This window comes from Castor canadensis, chromosome 5, assembly GCF_047511655.1.
Source record: "Castor canadensis chromosome 5, mCasCan1.hap1v2, whole genome shotgun sequence".
Taxonomy (NCBI): domain Eukaryota; kingdom Metazoa; phylum Chordata; class Mammalia; order Rodentia; family Castoridae; genus Castor; species Castor canadensis.
This window is the reverse complement of record NC_133390.1, coordinates 13,584,812-13,604,741: the sequence shown is the minus strand read 5'-3', so window position 1 is coordinate 13,604,741 and position 19,930 is coordinate 13,584,812. Positions and strand designations below refer to the sequence as shown.

Below are 19,930 nucleotides of genomic sequence, written 5' to 3'. Positions count from 1 at the left end.
AAGCACTCTACTGCTTAAGCTATACCTGCAGTCCATTTTGCTCTGGCTACTGTGGAGATGGGGTCTCTGGCCACTATTCTCCCAACCTCAGCCTGCCAAGTAGCAAGGATTATAGGCATGAGCAAGAAAGTGCCTGGCTATAGTTTATAATATATTTTATAAGAATAATCTTCCTCCTAAAATTATGGGACAAAGTCAACTTAATATGCCTTATAAGTTGGAATCATTTTGTATAAAACATTGAGGTGTATAAGTAATACAACAGGAATCCACAGCTATGAGTTTGGGATCCTAAAAGTGAGGGCTCCTAGCCTGCCAAAAACATAACAAAAGAAACAGAAAAATCAATTGTACCCCATCAATATACACAATTGCTACTTGTCATTCAAAAACTTTTGAAGAGTTAAATGAGAATGGATAAGATGAACTAAAGTTCTGAAGGTAAAAAATGTGTACTCTTAGGGCCCGCAGAGTGGTGCAATTGTCCCACCCTGCCCTGCAAGCCTGAACCCTAGGTTCAAACTGCCCAGTACCACCAAAAAAAATAAAAAATATAAAAAAAAATAAAAAAAAGTGTTCTTCATTTGATCATGTGAAGGAATTAACAGTTCACAAATAAGTAAACATAAAAGTTGAAAATATTCCTTTCAAATCAAAAGGGATGATTTTACTGTTTAAAGTTAAAAGCTTTTAAATAAGTATAAGAGGCAGAAAAACCCAGCCAGCTATTTAGAAGTTGTTCTGAAAATAAAAAAGTAGAAAAAAATAAAGAAATCCACAAATTTCAAATAATATATGTTTTATTTAAAGTTACAGCTTTTTCACTTTGTGAAATCTAAGACAAATGCACTAGGAGAAATAACTAGGAGACACATACAGAATGTATCTCCATTCCTTATGCTTCAATGATTGCATGCCTATATAATCCTAAGAAAGCAGTTTGGCATCTTTCTTCAATGAATATATTCTCCAATTACTGGAATTCAAATTATTTCTAATCTGTGAGAGTAAGAGCAAAAGTCAAAATTCAGGTTAACGACAGGATACATCAAAAGATAGCGTAGCTCTTAAGATTACAGGTATTATGCTTAAATATCTGGTTTCTTCAATACATGACTAGTAGAAGACAGATCCACAGGCTGGTTGGTAAGAAACAGACTGGCAGCTTTTAGACGAGAAGTAGGCTGGGCGGTAAAAGTTGGATCTACAATCTAAGGATGAGAAAGGGCGGGGACCACAACCCACTGACTGGAAACCACTGGACCCAAAACCCAGGGATGGGGAAACACAACCGAAAGATTGGAAGCCCCTGGACCCAAATCCCACAGAGGGTCTGAAGAACGCTGAGCTCCTCGGGCCGTGGCAGTACCTCTGGCAGGGACTGGACAGCTCATAGGACGACTGGCAGCCGGGCTCATCGAAGGTCTCCTGACAGCCACTGTAGAGAGGGGAATCCAGCTGGTGGGTGATGGGAGTTTGGAGTTCAGCCCTATAGAGCAGATTGCTGGGATAGGAAGATCCACAGGAGGAGACTGGGTACTGTAGGTAACCTCCAAAGGAGCGGGAGGAGAAATTTCCAGAGCAGCTGTTGTAGGCCATGTTGAGAGGAGATGGGAGTTGTGATGAGGAGGACGTTCTGAGTTTGAATGTTGCTTCAGGGACTGGGGCGTTTATATACCCTTATCATTGGGTGTGTCATCCTCATGGCACAGCAAAACAAGTTACCTGCTGCTTTTAACTGAATTGAAAAGATCATCATAGTCACACATGTGTAATTTTTGTGGTTTTACAATTGGAAGGCACAGTAATGTTTGTCGCCTTGGAATTCAGGTATTAATCTTGAATCTTCAAAGCTATTATTCATCTTCCCTTAGCAAAGGTCACCCTGCAGATCACTCAGGAAGCTGCTTAAGAGGTAGACAGTGTCCAGGCTGAGGGAAGCTAGCTTAATTAAAAATAATTGATTGCCATTTCACAATCCGTCTCAAAATTGTTGCCGTCTAGCTAGCAAAGTTTTTAACTGATCCCTTCATCATCATTCCTTTTAAACAGAAACATACCTTTATTGCTGCTACAAAGTGGCAAGCTTACATAATGTCTGGTGTCATCCGAAAGCAGCAGTACTAACATGGAAGATGCATAAGGTATTGTTTTTATTGGGACTTCAATTTAAATGGGTTTAATAAAATATTAACTGAAAATTTTCCTTTTTCCTCTGTTCCTGCTTTAAACTAAATGCAGACAATTAAGAGCCAATCTTAGCTTTCCTTTATTTTTGTGTATGTGTGTTTACTGTGTTGTGAGCTAAACACTATAAATTGCTTTAAAGATGCTGAAATAATACTAAAAATAAGAACTAAATATGTGATAAAATTTCCCAATGTATTTCTATCTCTAATCAGAGTTAGTGTTTCCCATTAATGGATTTCTCAGAACCAGGAAAATGCTCTTATTCCAAAGAAAGTTTGTAACGTAATTGCCTTGAAGTGTTGAGCTGAAGATGCCATCTTAAGAAGATTCTTCTGCCACCTCAAAAGCAATATACATCATTTTGACTTAAATTGTTTTCAGGTGTTTCTGACAAGTATTACAAAATTTATAAAGTAAGGGTCATACTTTCTGGTGTTCTGTGATTTGTGTTCTACCTCTATGTAATCGTGTAATGAAGACTGATTCCTGCAGGAGCAGGAGAGATTGAGAAAGTTTATCTTGCTATGGCCCTTGTGCTGTTTTGATTTGTTTGTTCATACAAAAATGTTTCCCTTCCACTACTGAATAAAAGTGTTTTGCTGAAGAACATTCTTTTTTTGAGAAAAGAATAATTAAAATTGCTTATTATCTGATCTCATAAAATATTTTCCTCACTGATGGCTTATATAAGAAAGGATGACATGAAAACCAGTGAATGAATTCAATTTAGGTGAGTTAAATATTTATGCAGATATCTTGATGGTCAATATTTTATTGACAAATGAAATGGGAAGGTTTGCAAATTGAGAAGTTTTTTGTTTTTCATACATAAGAAGATAAATGAATAATAATAGCTTATTTTAGAAATAGAGGACAAACTATATTACCAATAAATGAAACATGATTGGAAATCAATTCCTCAATTCAGAAATTCAGACTCATAAAGTCTAAAATTTAGAAGAGTTTGGCAAACATCTTCCATTTTTTATCAGATTGGAATTCCAATTACCACATCCTGATTCAACATTTCCAACATTCTCAGTGTGGAAGTCCCATTATTTTACATTTTTCCTTAAAATGTCAATCCAGTAAGCTTAATTCCTTATAGAATGAATCTCAGCTCATTTTCATTATATCATATTATCAGTTTGAAAGATAGGCATCTTAAGACATTTGACATTTGTCCACCACCATAGGTTATTTAAGTCATTTTCTATGCTCCTGCATTATATTTACAATTAGCTATGGTGAACTTTATGGGATAGTACAGAACAGTCCCCCTGCTACTTAGTCTTCTAGGACTAATACACTTATCACTTGATAGATACACTACATTAGAGCTCAAAGGAATATATTCTATTTCATGTTCTCATCTCTTTTCATACCCTTCTCCACTCATATTTCAATGTATTAAGGTCAGGTACAACTAAATTCTTCAACCCTTTCATCTTTCTGTGAAGTCTATGTGGGATAGACTTTCCACAAATTTTGCTTTTTCTTAATCTTATACAGTAAAAATCCCACCATCTGAGAGGGAAGAAAGGAATAAAATCATATACATTATTTACTTATTATTTTATTCTCAATAACATCAATACCACTAAAATATTTAAACTTTATGAGGATGGAGAGTTTTTGATAATCAAGCTTAGTGAGTTCATTAATGTCTTCCATCAAGAAGAAAGTCAAGGGGTTAGGGATATAGCTTAGTGGTAGAACATTTTCATCAAATGAAATATGGCCCTGGATTTGATTCCCAGCATCAATGAAGGAAGGAGGAAAGAAAGGAAGGAAGAAAGGAAGTGAGGAAAGAAGGGAGGGAGGGAAAAGAAAGAAGAGAAAGTACAAAAAGAGGAAAGGAGAAAATAAAGGGAGAAGGGAAGAAAGGAAGGCAAGTAAATGTCAGAGAAAGGGATTCCTTATCTTAAATAGTTTTATGCAATGTAATCTTCAAAGCACACCTGAAAATCTTAGAGCCTTCATCCACAAATATTCACATATACAAAAGCAATATGGTCACTTGTGCAACAAGAAAATTAAATTCAAATTTATTGCCTACTCATTTAGCATTTCTACCAACTAAGGGTTTTGGGGGGTTATTTGGGAGGAGGGATATGCAATGCAGATTTTTCTCTGTTCTTTCTCAATTGTGTTCCTAAACTTGGAACGTTACATTTGTCTCCTTCAGACTACAAAATAATTTTGGAGCTATAAATGAAGTAGAATTATCAGTGTCTTTAGTTTACTAATACCTAGAAGAAGGACAGGATGATAAAACATCAATCTTACAGATACACTTACAGTGATTTTCTGTAAGTGATTTTCCCAAGGTAGATGAATGAGAAATAGCATTTTTGTTTCATGAACAATTGCTTTGAATAACAAATGAAATTCTTCATTCAAGATGGCATTCATAAAGAAATTCTTTGAAGGTTAAATTATTTCTTTTTTACTGGAGCCTAATTAAACATTCTCATTAAAATGGTCACAGTTACTACACCTACTTTTAAGATATATAAGTACCAACATAGAAGGTGCATTCACACTCAAATTTCAGTGCAACTCAGCTGAAACCAGAACTCCTGACATGTCTTACAGTTGTGTCTGTGGAAACTTCTCCTCCCACACTCTTGGAGGTTATGTGAGGTACCCAGTTTCCAGCTATAATTCTGTCTACCCTAGCAATGTAATCTTTTCTCCAAGATCTTACCAACTGGGCTCCTCTCTCTATGATGGACAACAGGAGGTATTCTCTGATCCCACTGGCTCAAGTGTGGGGCTCAGATCCTTCCAGGCATCCTGCTACCACCCAAAAATTTTCTTCTTCTCCAGTCCCTACCAGACAAATTACTCTGGGTCTCTTGGATACAGCAACTTTGGAGCTTTTGGTTATGGAAATAGTGGCTTCCCATCTCTTGGATGTGGGTCCAGCTTCCACCACCCAAATTACTTTTCTTCTAGGAGTTTCCAGTCATCTTATTACCAACCAGCCTTCGGCTCTCACTTTTCTGGATCAAGCTACTAAATAAATACCATCTACCTTGATTGTTCTGCACCTTATTAAACTTTAACCTTCCACTTGTCCAATATCTGGGCTTACTGACCATTTGCATCAGTAGGACTCACCATTACAGACTTCCTATAAGTGAATGCTTTTCTGTGGGCAAATAACCTTGGCCTGTGAGCTCACCTAATTCTGATGTGAACTTTTATATTGAATTATAATTCTTATGCCAATGCTTACAATCATTTTGGCTACCATATTTTGAAAATTCTTCTGTCATTCTCCTAGGATTCTTTCATTCAAGTTAAATTTAAATAAATTTATTTCTCTAGCATGAACACTGACTTTCCATTTTTTAAATTAATATGACACATTTATCAAATACATCCCATACCTTCAACTGTCTTCAGGTTTTGTTTTCTCCATTTCATATGTTTCACTAATATTTTGTTTGACAGAAAGCACGAACTTCAGAAGAAAATTAGAAAGCTGGGCATATTTCATTTCCTACCTCATATCTTAAGACATTTATACCCCATCAGGAGTACATTTGCTCATGTAATCACCTCAGTTATTTTGATTTCATTGCAGCATTCAACAAAAATTATTGAGTTCCTAGCCTATACCAGGCATTTTTCTGAGCAAAAGAAGTGAATGCAACCAAAATTGTAACTTGACATCATGTAACAAGTCAATAATGGGTATAAAAACATGATTCAGAGGAAACACAAAGAAGGACTACAAAAAGTCTCAGAAAAAAATCATATACAGCTCATTCTTCAACACAGGAAGTACAGGTTTTACTTCACTGAAAAAAATCCCATTGATTTGTTGTACTGTATCTGCTGGAATCCTTAGGAAAACAGCTGTCACCTAAGATTAGAGAGGAAAGGAATCTGTTGGTGAAAATACCATATGATAGGCATCCACACTACCACTGAGCTATACCCTGAGCCCCCTTTTTATTATTTTATTTTGTGACAGCATCTTGCTCATTACCCAGATTACTCTCTACCTTGAGATTCTGCTTCCTCAGTCACTTGAGTAAGTGGGATTAGAGGCCTACTCTACCATACCCAGCTAGTTAGAGAAAAGTTTCTAGGAAAGCTTTGGCATGCCATCCATCAAAGGACTCCCACAGGTAAAGATTCCAAGATGGCGACTAGAGGGAGGAAGCAGAAAGCATGCTTCCTGAAGTAAACTCTTGGAAAGACACTGGAGATACACCTGGCAGGAAAAACCACCAAGAAGAGGCAAAATTCTGACACCACCACACCCCCAGCCTGCACATAGAACCCCCCACCACCAATTAAATGGAAAAACCAGGAGGGCTCCTGCTCCACCAGACCCCAGCTCCTACCCTGATTGGGAGATCACCAGGTGAGCAAATAAGAGGCATATGGAATTCCCTGGGACAAGTCAGCATAGTTCCCTGGACTGACTGACCCCTGCCCAGGGAAAAAAGAGAAAAAAACAACTGAATAATAAACAAGCAGCTGAAAAAAAAAAGACATGTAGCAAAGAGGGCTGGGCGCCCTGAGCTCCAGAGACCAGGAGAGGGGCAATCCCTCATGCAAACTGTAAATAAACAAGCTGGCCAGCAGGACTGGAGGCCCCCACTCAGCAACCTTGGAACAGGGGAAGCTTCACAGGGCGGGGTACTCCCTCACGTGAACTGTAAATAAACAAGGGTGTGGCACCACTTCCCTCAGTGCGCTTGGAGAGGGGAAGGCATCCAACAGTGGCTAAAGTGTGGCACTCTCCACCAGAGAGTGGGGAGGGAAAGTCCCCACGCGAACTCGAAATAAAAAAAGACTGCAATTGTAACAGGCGGGTAGGGCTGTGTACTGGAGAAAACAAAACGGGCATGCATCCAGGAGAACCCTAAATAAGCAAAGGCTGTGGGGCTAGGTGAGTGTAAAGCTTATTCCTGAGAGCTGCAATAAATGAAGCCTGCAGCAGCAGATGGCTGACAGTAGGTGGAAGGTGAGCTGCAACCTCAGATACACATTCAAAAAGCTGTCTCCAGAATCCTTTTTTTTTTTTCCCTTTGATGAGACAACAACAGAACTACTTACTACTCAAACACCAACACCAGGACTGGATGCTGAAGGACTAACACCAAAACTATTAAGACTGAAACTGTATTGCATTTGAACTTGGGAAATTTTATTTTTTTTGTTTTTATTTATTTATTTATTTATTTTATCCTCTCTCTGTCTCTATAAAACCTATTTAGCTCACTGTTGATAGGTACACTATCTCTCCCTGTTTATTTCTTTGGCTTTGTTCTTTATTTTGTTTTTTTCCCTTTTTCTTTACCTTCTTTGCTTTCCCTCTCCTCTCACCCTGCCATTCTAGATATCATCATTGTTATTATTAAAAGCTAGACAATACTGAATTACACACAGTACAGAGACAGTAACAGTAGCAAGGGGAATGATGGGAAGACAGAAAAAAGAGGGAAACCATTTCCCCCCCAATAATAAATTAGTACAAGAACCATAGGGAAATGTAGAAAACAGATGCCCAGATCCAGACTCCAACAAAACGAAGATAAACTATGCCAAAGAACCCAATGAAGCCCACAAGAACATTCTGAAAGAAGAAATCCTGCAGGTAATCAATGAGAATTTCATAGAAATGATACTGGATATGGTCAACCAAAATGTACAGGAGACACTCAAGAAATTCCAAAACAACAAAAATAGAGAATTTGAGAAAGCACAAGAACAAATTAAAGAAATTGTAGAAGCACCGTATCAACACCAAAGTGAAACAAAGATCACAATAAATAAAGAAATCAACTCAGGATGAAAATAGACAATATTAAAGAGGAAGAGACTCAGGATATGGAAAACCTCAGAAAAAAGAATGAAACAGAAATACAAAACAAAATGGAAGGCCATTCCAGCAGAATACAACAAGCAGAAGACAGAATCTCAGAACTAGAAGATAAAATAGTAATTAAAGGAAAAACAGAAGAACTATTAGTTAAACAACTCAAGACCTGTGAAAAGAAAATGCAAGAACTCACTGACTTCATCAAAAGACAAAACCTGAGAATCATAGGCAATGAAGAAGGGGAAGAGGTGCAAGCCAAAGGAATGCATAATATATTCAACAAAATGATAACAGAAAATTTCCCAAATCTAGAGAAAACTATGCCCATACAGGTACAGGAAGCCTCCAGAACTCCAAACAGACCAGACCAAAATAAAACTACTCCATGACATATTATCATAAAAACAACAGTACAGAGACTAGAGAAAGAATATTAAAGGCTGTAAGAGAGAAAAAACAAATAACATTCAAAGGTAAACCAATCAAAATCACATAGGACTTCTCAACAGAAACATTAAAATCAAGAAGAGCTTGGGGTAAGGCCTTCCAGGCACTGAATGAAAATAACCTCAACCCCAGTATACTCTACCCAGGAAAACTATCATTCAAAATAGATGGAACAATAAAAGTCTTCCATGATAAGCAGAAACTAAAACAATATGTGACCACAAAGCCACCACTGCAAAAGATTCTGCAAGGGATTCTGCACACAGAAAGTGAAACCCAACTTAACCATGAAAAGACAGGCAGCACCAAATCACAGGAAAAGAAAAAGCAAGAAAGTAGAGAGTAACCTCAACTTAGGTACACACAATCAAACCTTCAAACAACTAAGACAACTAAATGACAGGAATCACCACATATCTATCAGTACTAACACTTAATGTTAACAGACTTAATTCCCCCATCAAAAGGCACCGCTTGACGAAATGGATTAAAAAGGAAGATCGAACAATTTGTTGCATACAGTAGACCCATCTCACCGACAGAAATAAGCATAGGCTTAGGATGAAAAGCTGGAAGATGATTTACCAAGCCAATGGCCCCTGAAAACAGGCAGGAGTAGCAATACTTATCTCAGACAAAGTAGACTTCAAACCTACCTTGATCAAATGAGATAAAGAAGGACATTCAGCCTATATGCACCCAATGTCAACACACCCAATTTCATCAAACATACCCTGAAGGACCTAAAAGCATATATTAACTCTAACACAGTGGTCGTGGGAGACTTTAATATCCCATTATCATCAATAGATAGGTCATCCAAACAAAAAATCAAAAAAGAAATCCTAGATCTAAAATATACCATAGATCAAATGGACCTAGTTGATGTCTACAGCACATTTCATCCAACCTCTACACAATATACATTCTTCTCAGCAGCCCACAGAACCTTCTCCAAAATACATCATATCCTAGGGCACAAAGCAAGCTTCAGCAAATATAAGAAAATAGAAATTATACCATGCATTCTATCTGATCAGAATGCAATCAAACTAGAACTCAACAACAAAAATAAAGACAAAAAACATGCAAACAGCTGAAAACTGAATAACTTGTTCCTTAATGAACAATGGGTCATGGATAAAATAAAAGAAGAAATTAAAACGTTCCTGGAAGTCAATGAAAATGCAAACACAACCTACTGGAACCTATGGGACACAGCAAAGGCAGTCCTGAGAGGAAAGTTTATGAGTGCATAAATTAAAAAGACTGAAAGATCTCAAATCAATGACCTAATGATACATCTCAAACTCCTAGAAAAACAAGAACAAGCAAATCCCAAAACAAATGGGAGAGAAATAATAAAAATAAGAGCTGAAATCAATGAAATAGAAACCAAAAAAACCATACAAAGAAATAATGAAACAAAAAGTTGGTTCTTTGAAAAAATAAACAAGATCAATAGACCCCTGGCAAACCTGACTAAAATGAGGCGAGAAGAAAACTTAAATCAGTAGAATCAGGAATGCAAAAGGGGAGATAACAACAAATACCATGGAAGTCCAGGAAATCATCAGAGACTACTTTGAGAACCTATATTCAAATCAATTTTAAAATCTTGAAGAAATGAACAGACTTCTAGACACATATGATCATCCAAAACTGAACCAAGAGGAAATTAATCACCTGAATAGATCAATAACACAAAATGAAATTGAAGCAGCAATCAAGAGTGTCCCAAAAAATAAAAGTCCAGGACCTGATGGATTCTTTGCTGAATTCTATCAGACCTTTAAAGATGAACTAATACCAACCCTCCTTAAACTGTTCCATGAAATAGAAAGGGAAGGAAAACTACCAAACACATTTTATAAAGCCAGTGTTACACTTGTTCCCAAACCAGACAAAGACACTTCCAAAAAGGAGAACTACAGGCCAATCTCCTTAATGAACATTGATGCAAAAAACCTCAATAAAATAATGGCAAACCGAATTCAACAACATCCAAAAGATTATTCACCACAACCAAGTGGGCTTCATCCCAGGGATGCAGGGGTAGTTCAACATATGAAAATCAGTAAACTTAATAAACCACATTAACAGAACAAAGACAAAATCACTTGAACATCTCAATAGATGCAGAAAAAGCCTTTGATAAGATACAACACCATTTCATGATAAAAGCTCTAAGAAAACTAGGAATAGAAGGAAAGTACCTCAACATTATAAAAGCTATACATGACAAACCTACAGCCAGCATTATACTTAACTGTGAAAAACTGAAACCATTCCCTCTAAAATCAGGAACCAGACAAGGATGCCCACTATCTCTACTCCTATTCAACATAGTACTGGAATTCCTAGCTACAGCAATTAGGCAAGAAGAAGGAATAAAAGGAAGACAAATAGGTAAAGAAACTGTCAAAATATCCCTATTTGCAGATGACATGATCCTATACCTTAAAGACCCAAAAAACTCTACTCAAAAGCTCCTAGACACCAGCAATAGCTACAGCAAGGTAGCAGGATATAAAATCAATATAGAAAAATCATTAGCATTTCTATACACTAATAATGAACAAACTGAAAAAGAATATATGAAAAAAATTCCAATTACAATAGCCTCAAAAAAAATCAAATACCTAGGTGTAAACCTAACAAAAGATGTGAATGACCTCTACAAGGAAAACTATAAACTTCTGAAGAAAGAGATTGAGGAAGACTATAGAAAGTGGAGAGATCTCCCATGCTCATGGATTGGTAGAATCAACATAGTAAAAATGTCTATACTCCCAAAAATAATCTACATGTTTAATGCAATTCCCATCAAAATTCCAATGACATTCATTAAAGAGATTGAAAAATCTACTGTTAAATTTATATGGAAACACAAGAGGCCACGAATAGCCAAGGCAATACTCAGTCAAAAGAACAATGCTGGAGGTATCACGATACCTGACTTCAAACTATATTATAAAGCAACAGCAATAAAAACAGCATGGTACTGGCACAAAAACAGACATGAAGACCAGTGGAACAGAATAGAGGACCCAGATATGAAGCCACACAACTATAACCAACTTGTCTTTGACAAAGGCACTAAAAATATACGATGGAGGAAAGACAGCCTTTTCAACAAAAACTGCTAGGGAAACTGGTTAGAAGTCTGCAAAAAACTGAAACTACATCCATGCTTATCACCCTATACCAGTATTAACTCAAAATGGATCAAGGACCTTAATATCTGACCCCAAACTCTAAAGTTGGTACAGGAAAGAGTAGGAAATACTTTGGAACTAATAGGTATAGGCAAGGACTTTCTCAATGAAACCCCAGCAGCACAGCAACTAAGAGATAGCATAGATAAATGGGACCTCATAAAACTAAAAAGCTTCTGTTCATCAAAAGAAATGGTCTCTAAACTGAAGAGAACACCCACAGAGTGGGAGAAAATATTTGCCAGCTACACATAAGACAAAGGACTGATAACCAGAATATATAGGGAACTCAAAAAACTAAACTCTCCCAAAATTAATGAACCAATAGAGAAATGGGCAAGTGAACTAAACAGAACTTTCTCAAAAAAAGAAATTCAAATGGTCAAAAAACACATAAAAAATGCTCACCATCTCTAGCCATTAAGGAAATGTAAATCAAAATCACACTAAGATTCTACCTCACCCCTGTTAGAATAGCCATCATTAGCAACACCACCAACAACAGGCGTTTGCGAGGATGTGGGGAAAAAGGAACCCTCTTACACTGCTGGTGGGAATGTAAACTAGTACAACCACTCTGGAAAAAAGTTTGGAGACTTCTTAAAAATCTAAACATAGATCTGCCATATAATCCAGCAATACCGCTCTTGGGGATATACCCAAAGGAATGCGACACATGTTACTCCAAAGGCATTTTCACACCCATGTTTATTGCAGCACTATTCACAATAGCCAAGCTATGGAAACAGCCAGATGCCCCACTATTGATGAATGGATTAAGAAAATGTGGTATTTATACACAATGGAATACTACTCAGCCATGAAGAAGAATAAAATCTTATCATTTGCAGATAAATGGATGGAACTGGAGAATATCATCCTGAGCGAGGTTAGCCAGGCCCAGAAGACCAAAAACCGTATGTTCTCCCTCATATGCAGACTTTAGATCAAGGGCAAACACAACAAGGTGATTGGACTTCAATCACATGATGAGGCAAGAGCACACAAGTGAGGTATGAGGATAGGCAAGAAAATTCCCCCCCCCCAAAAAAACAAGATAGCATTTGATGTCCTCAATGCAAAGGAACTAATGCAGAAACTTTAAAGTGACAGAGGCCAATAGGAGAAGGGGACCAGGTACTAGAGAAAAGGTCAGTTAGAGATGAATTAATTTGGAATGTAACATGTATGTACAGGAAAGCAATCCTTATCTCAACTGGCAAAAACCCTTGGTCTTTCCTATTATTGCTTTTACTCTCTCTTCAACAAAATTAGAGATAAGGGCAAAATAGCTTCTGCCTCGTAGTGAGGGGGTAAGGGGGGAGAGAAAGGGGGTAGGGGGAAAGGAAGGAGATGTGGGGCATGGGGAAGAAATGACCCAACATTTTATGCACATATGAATTAAAAAAATTTTTTAAAAAAGAGTCCTACATGTTATAAAAATTGACCTCAGAATCCCTGACAAGCTCATTTACTGACCAAGAGGAGAGGACATTATGACTTTGGCACAAACAATATGGTAGACTGAGAAACTGACTGCTGAAGTTATCAATCAATAATGTGCCCTAAAATAGGAGATATGAGAAGGACGTTTTCATAGTTTTCATGTTCATGTTACTTATTCTGATTTCCAGTAAGCCAAATCACTGATAAACAGTGGTAAAATTATACATGATAACAGAATTTTCCATGGGTTAAATTAGGTATAATCTACTGTTCCTTCATTGATCAGAAATCAATTACTCTGTCCAATCCTGCAAAGAACCCATTGAATGAAAGTCTAACCCCTTAACCAAATTTTTTTGCCTGATGGATTAAGCAGAATGCACTCTGTAAAGCAAAATTAAAAACTGATTCATTTTCCTAATACCACTGTAATTCATTCTTGAGGCTCTAACTTCCATGAGTCTCTGAATAATGCAATGGGAAGATCTATGATCAAATTAAGATGTTAAAAAATATTCTCATATCATATCAATAGCTAGATCCAACCCAGTATGAGTTATGCAATCTTATAGCCACATCAAAGCTTCTTTTTCCCTCAGTTCTGGTCTGTCATGTGCTTGCAAAGGCCACCTTGGTTTAGAGGAATTTGATCATTGTTTTTTTCTGTTTTCAGTTTCTATACCTTACTGTGTCTTCCATCTCTGTGCGGATTCTCACTTCTTCTGTTCTCACCAAAGAGCAAGAATGAGAAGGAAAATGACATGTGAGAGCATCTATCTCAACCTGATGTTTTAAACCACCTGTGTCTACTTGACTTAGTTTTCATTTCAGAAACCTGTGCTGGGAACAGGTAAGATTAAACCAACAAATCACCTCAGTGTGTGCTTCCGAAAACTCCTATGGATTGATTTATTGAAAATAATACCTTGAAGACCTGGATAAACAGCTTCCTGACTAATCAAGAGTATATATCAAGAAACATTCTCCAGTATCTTCTTTTTGCTATGCCCACTAATTCTAAATAATCCTATAATTAATTAACTCAATCCCAATTAGTTCTCTGCCTTGAAGGACCCACCTTTAACTATCTGAGACTAGACTGCCACTTCAAACACCCCTCTTGAGAGACACAGCAAAAAATATGTTCTGGGTGCATTTTCTCTTACTGCAAGAAGGTTAAATCTCTGTTTTGTCATACTAACAGGCTGGAGATGTAGGATGTTCCATAGGGACATAAAAGCTCCCGGCACTTCACTAGTGCCCTGTCTTTGCTGTTGAGTATTACCAATTATCACAGGCGCTAAAGTAAATATTTGTGTTCCCCTAGTCATATTGTAGAATTTTGGGGCCCATTTTGACAGTCTTTGAAGATGGGACCTTTGGGATGCAATTGATTTTTAAGGAAGGCGTCCTCATGTTGGGATTAGTGTCCACATAGAAAAGATACAAGAGTGCTTGCTTCCTCACTCTCTAGGTGCTGCCATGTGAGGATAGGGAGGACCCCACCTACAAACCAGATATAAGGTCCTATCCAGTACTGAATTTGCCAGTATCTTGATCTCTGTTGAATTTCTCTGTCTCCAGAATGTGAGAAATAAATATCTGTTGTTTGAACCACCCAACCTATGATATGTTGTTATAGCAGTCAGTCCAACTAAGATATGACATATATGTAAATGAAGGCTGTTTTCCTGGGGGGCAGATTTTAGTGTGGAGAGATATCTTTGCCTCTCTCTCCTCCCTCTCTCTCTCTCTCTCTCTCTCTCTCTCTCTCTCTCTCTCTGTCACACACACACCTTTCTGTCTACCTATTGATTAATGCCCACCAGACAGATTTTTAAGAAACTAATTCACATGACTATATGGGGCTGTCAGGCTAGAAACTCCACCAGTGTATCTGTGATGGTCTTGAGATGTGTGTGTGTGTGTGTGTGTGTGTCTGAGAAATCAGTTTTTGCTCTTAAGGCCTTAAACTCATTGTATGAGTCATAACTCCATTATCAAGGGCAATCTCCTTTACTTAAAGTCAACTGAGTGTAAACCTAACAAACTCTTTCATAAAAATATATTTTATATGACTGCACAAGACTTAAAGCTAGAGTAGATTGGAAACTTAACTTGTAATTAATCTTCCTATTAGTTTATAAGATTATTGTCATTTTTAAATCCTTTGCTTAGATTCTTATGTGCAATTTGTATGAGAGATTTCTGGCATAATTTCATCATTGATCACTGAAATAGACAGACTTTTCAATAGCATGTCTATGCATATTCAAACCTCATCACTTCCCTGCCAACGAGCCCCGTATACTCACCAGTGCAGCTCAACTCAAAGCGTAGCTGTGCATATGGCACAGCAGTGCATGGTAGTTATGTTAGCACAGAGGGCAGTGTCTAGAGAATTTGATTCCAAAATGTATTTAACTACTGGTCCATCATATACTATTTCTAGCCATCACATTTCTCACATTTTTACCATTTCCCTTACTGCCTTTCTTCTCATACCCTTCATTTGTCATTCTCCACTTTCTACTTTGTTTCTTCCACTTAACTAAATTAAACATTTGCTCTTTTTGCAGTTTCAGTAGATTTTGGCACCATTAACATTTTACTTCTGTGATAGGATTGGACTACTCTGTGCATTATAAGATGTTTGATAATATCTTCTAGCTTCCTCTTATTAGATACCAGTAGCAACCCCCATTTGTGACAACCAAAAACTTTTCAGATATTGTCAAATATCCTCTTTTGGTAAAATTATTCCCTAAATATTCTGATAATTTTCTCCTCCCCTTTCTCTCTGGATAGAGATAAATATAGATCAGTAGAGATTATATATATCTGCATATATATATATATATGTTTATGAACATAAGTACATAATCAACAATTGGTTCTGTTTCTCTGAAGAATCCTAACTAATAAAATAATATAATATGAGAAAAGCTGTAAAGTTTGGAAGAATGTTTTCAGAAAGGCTAAAACTTAATTTAGAACCAGAAGATAATAAATCTGGATGGCAGAATAAGATCCAGGGAGTAAAACAGCACAGTAAAATGTACAAAGCAGTGTTTGAGGAGCAGTAAAGATGCCTAAACCTGAGCCTGAGCTATAAAGAGCATTCAGCTGTGTGTGCCACAATCACAAATTTAGATTATATTGTGTAAGAAAGGAGATCCTCTAGAAATTCCAAGCAACAATTTCAGAATTTCAGTCTGTCACCTGAACATAACATACTTTTTTGGTGGGGGGGGGCATTTCATTTTATGAAAATTTGTGAGGTTTTTTCAGGCAATATTTACTTTGAGGTAAAATTTACAATTCACTTTGTTCATTTTTTATCATTTGGAATTCTCTAGCTAGAAAGGTATTAGAAATACTTTTTATTTTGAGTGCTGTGTTCTATTTTCCATCTCTTGACAACTTGTCTAAAACAAATGCCTAGACAAGGTTTGCATGTTCTACTTTAGTTATTTTGCAAGTAGGGTCTTGTGCTCTTTGTCCAGGTTGGTTTCAGATAGCAGTCCTCCTGCATATGCCTCCCATGTGTCTGGAATTACAAGTGGTGGCACTGTTTCTGTCTTTTAGGTGAGATGGGGGAGTCTCATTAACACTTTGCCTGGGTTAGCATTAAACCACTCTCATCTCTATCTCTGTCTCCTAAGTAGATGGGATTACATGGGTGTGTGCCACAAGCCCAGTCTTTGTTAACATTTTTATGCATTTAATGTCAAGAAAACTTTGAACATTCCTGTTTTTAGACGCTTGATTAACATACTATGTAGTTACTAAAGATCTGTATCACTAATAGTTAATTGCATTTTTATAATTTATTTTATATAGCCCAGTTAAAACAGGATGAATATTGAAAAATATTCTTAAAGTACCTAACAGTACACATGATGAATGTCTAAGACGATTTATTTCATCCAATGAGGCACAAATGAGAGAATAATGATATTGATAAAAAATAAAGGTATGGAGAGATGAACGGTGACAATGCAATTGAAGAAAGGTATGTTTAAATGTTGATACTTCAGCACAGGATGAGGGTTGTTTTTTGGGGGCTGGTAGATCAAGTGGTAGAATGCCTGCCTATCAAGTGTGTGGCCCTGAGTTCAAATCCCAGTAACATCCTCCCCCAAAGTATGGTTTTCTAACAAATAATACAGTGCACTCTCAATAAACCCATTTGGATATCATATTTTCATATCCCTTAAGTTAAAGATGTCTAACTATTTTGATGTTGACATATTTAATAGGATTTTATAAAACTATAGAAAGAACACAAAGAGAACCGATAAGAAAATGAAGAACATGGAATATTTACATTTTGTTTAATAGCTTATGCTTAGAGTATTCTGTATATTAAAACAGTAAAGAAAGTCTATAATGATAAATTCTAAATTGTTCAAGTTCATATTGCTGAGCTCCTCTAAATATCTGGTCAATTGAAATTTCATTATGCCCCTTTACAATAATTCTTTAAATCATACATTCATATAAATTCTATCATGAAGAATTAGGATTTAAGTTTCCCACTGTCCTATAAACCTCTGAAGATAAACTGAAGTTTAGTGCTACCTATTACTTATTTGTTTGTAGTTATTTTTTTCCAGATACAGTGATTTTATATAACAAATATGAGCTCTATTAAAAATTAAAGCCGTGTTTGCTTTCAAAAAGTATTTTCTGGACAAGTAAGACTGAGTTAGCGAGTGGGACATACATTTACCATGGGGCTGAGATCTTCTGAGATGGTTGTGGACAACTTATTTAGTGTCCATCTCTTAATTTCCACATATTTTTAAATGGGAAAACTGCTTCACTTGTTTCCCTTTTTAACTAAACTTCAGAGGATTACTTTTTCTAGCATATGAGGTGATTATCTTCAGTAACTTACCTCTGACCCTCAATTTCTTCCTGTTTTCAATGGAAAATGATTGATTTGGCAGAAAAGTGTACAGATGAAATAAGACATTGTGTATAAAAGAGAAAGAACACTTGTTAGGTAATGAAAGGCAGATAGCAAATATGAGGACATTTGCATCCATTTCAATTTACGTTTTCTAAAATATGAAAATTTCTATGGTAGATAGTGCTTTTTGAATGTCAACTTTGACAATCACTGTGTTGGCCTTGGAGTTATGAAGAATCTTCATGTATATCTAATTGTTTTAGAAACAATAGACTCTTCTAGCTCCTGAAAAAATTGTTTCCAAGTGCAGTAAAATTAAAACATTTGTTTTAGAGATTATCCATATGAGCATTACTAAGGAAACTAATTCCTTGTCTTCCAGTTTGGGTTTATCTCAAAAACATTCATCACTTCATAAAACACTACTGTTATTCTATTTCAGTGGTAGGACCAAAATTTCTGCTGAATCATGGTACAATCATCAGGTCACTAAATGACCAAAAAAGAGGATAAAATCAGATTCTCCACCTGAAAAAAGATAAATAAAACTCAGAAAATATATTAATGCAAGTTTATATACAACACACATAAATAACCCACACGTATAACTGCTTACATTAGTGATTTAAAGATACTGATCAAATGAATATTCAAGTTTGAGTAATCCCAAATAATAACCTCAATGTAGGTTCATCTTCACACTCTGTTTGTAGCTTATACAGTACTTCACCACATTATATTGTGAGTGTTATCTGTGGTCTTTTGAAGATGCTTACAGCTTTTCTCCTAAAAATTGGATTATATCTTTGCAATGGAGGATTCATAGTCTACCAATAACCTGTAGTAAATTTCCCTCCAAATTGCCAGGGCTTTCATTGGGAATTTACCCTAGTTTACAAATTGGGCTGGGATGCTTATAAATCTATAACAAGGGGACCAATTTCCCTACAAGGTGGTATGTCACGAACTGATCATAAGTCAAATATGGAATCCCAAGGATACTCCACCCCTTATGGAATCTATTGCTGCTGATACCCAAACATTTGGTAATCTTTGGGGAGGAAGAGTGAGGGAGATTTCGCTGGATATCACATTAGTGGTAGCCAGTCACCTTGCAGGAAGAATCCTAGCAGTCATTGTGGAATTGATAGTTAAGTCAAAAGGTTTTGAGAAATGAATAGAGGGTGTGGCTTTGAGAGGAAGACTGAAGGTGAGATTCTGGGACTAAGGGAGCCCCAAGGATTTGAGTAAAGTGTTTAGGAGATTGGTCATTATGCCAGATCTCAGAACATATGGTTTTGATGAATTCTGCTTTATGGAGAGGGCTGGGGTAGAGTGTATGACCCCTATTTTGAACCCTTTATGTCTCATTAGTGGGTATAACATCTACACATGATAGTTAAGTGAATTTACCATATTAATTAATTAGGCAGGATATATTAAACACATTAATATTTATTTGAGTTTTCTGAGGGTTGGTGGTGAAGAACACCTCCTTACATGCCATAAAAATATATAAAATACCTCATTTTTAGAATTTTTTAGATAGTACTCATAAGATAATGTATTAAATACTAAAATTATTTTTAAATTGTTTAACTAATTTTTAGCCATTAATTGTCAATGCATTAAATTAAAACATGTGCTAGAACTAAGCACCTAGTGAAACCAAAGGAACATGCATGCCTAAAAAGTAGGCTTTCAAAAAACACTCTAATAATATGGTTTTATGACTCTAATTTGAAATAACTTCCACTCAACTTTCTTTTTTAATTTTGTGTATGTATTTAGATATTTTTGTGAATGCCATTGGAACCATAATAATATTTTACATTTATAACAACCTGGCTTGAATTTGTATCA

The 19,930-nt window shown here is 36.4% G+C and overlaps 2 protein-coding genes across 2 annotated transcripts; one reads left to right on the top strand and one right to left on the bottom strand.

Annotated features, from left to right (window-relative positions):
* Positions 1 to 782: 782 nt before the first annotated feature.
* LOC109676270 (keratin-associated protein 14-like) lies at positions 783 to 1,660 on the bottom strand. The gene has a single exon (XM_020152740.2). The coding sequence runs from the start codon at positions 1,597 to 1,599 to the stop codon at positions 1,117 to 1,119; it is 483 nt and encodes a 160-aa protein (XP_020008329.1). The 5' UTR covers positions 1,600 to 1,660; the 3' UTR covers positions 783 to 1,116.
* Positions 1,661 to 4,729: 3,069 nt separating this feature from the next.
* On the top strand, positions 4,730 to 5,523 carry Krtap15-1 (keratin associated protein 15-1). The gene has a single exon (XM_074072839.1). It carries the CDS (start codon positions 4,778 to 4,780, stop codon positions 5,213 to 5,215), a length of 438 nt encoding a protein of 145 aa, XP_073928940.1. The 5' UTR covers positions 4,730 to 4,777; the 3' UTR covers positions 5,216 to 5,523.
* Positions 5,524 to 19,930: the final 14,407 nt, after the last annotated feature.

Coding starts and splice junctions, on each gene's coding strand:
- LOC109676270 (XM_020152740.2), bottom strand. CDS start 1,599: ATGGCCTACAACAGCTGCTCTGGAAATTTCTCCTCCCGCTCCTTTGGA.
- Krtap15-1 (XM_074072839.1), top strand. CDS start 4,778: ATGTCTTACAGTTGTGTCTGTGGAAACTTCTCCTCCCACACTCTTGGA.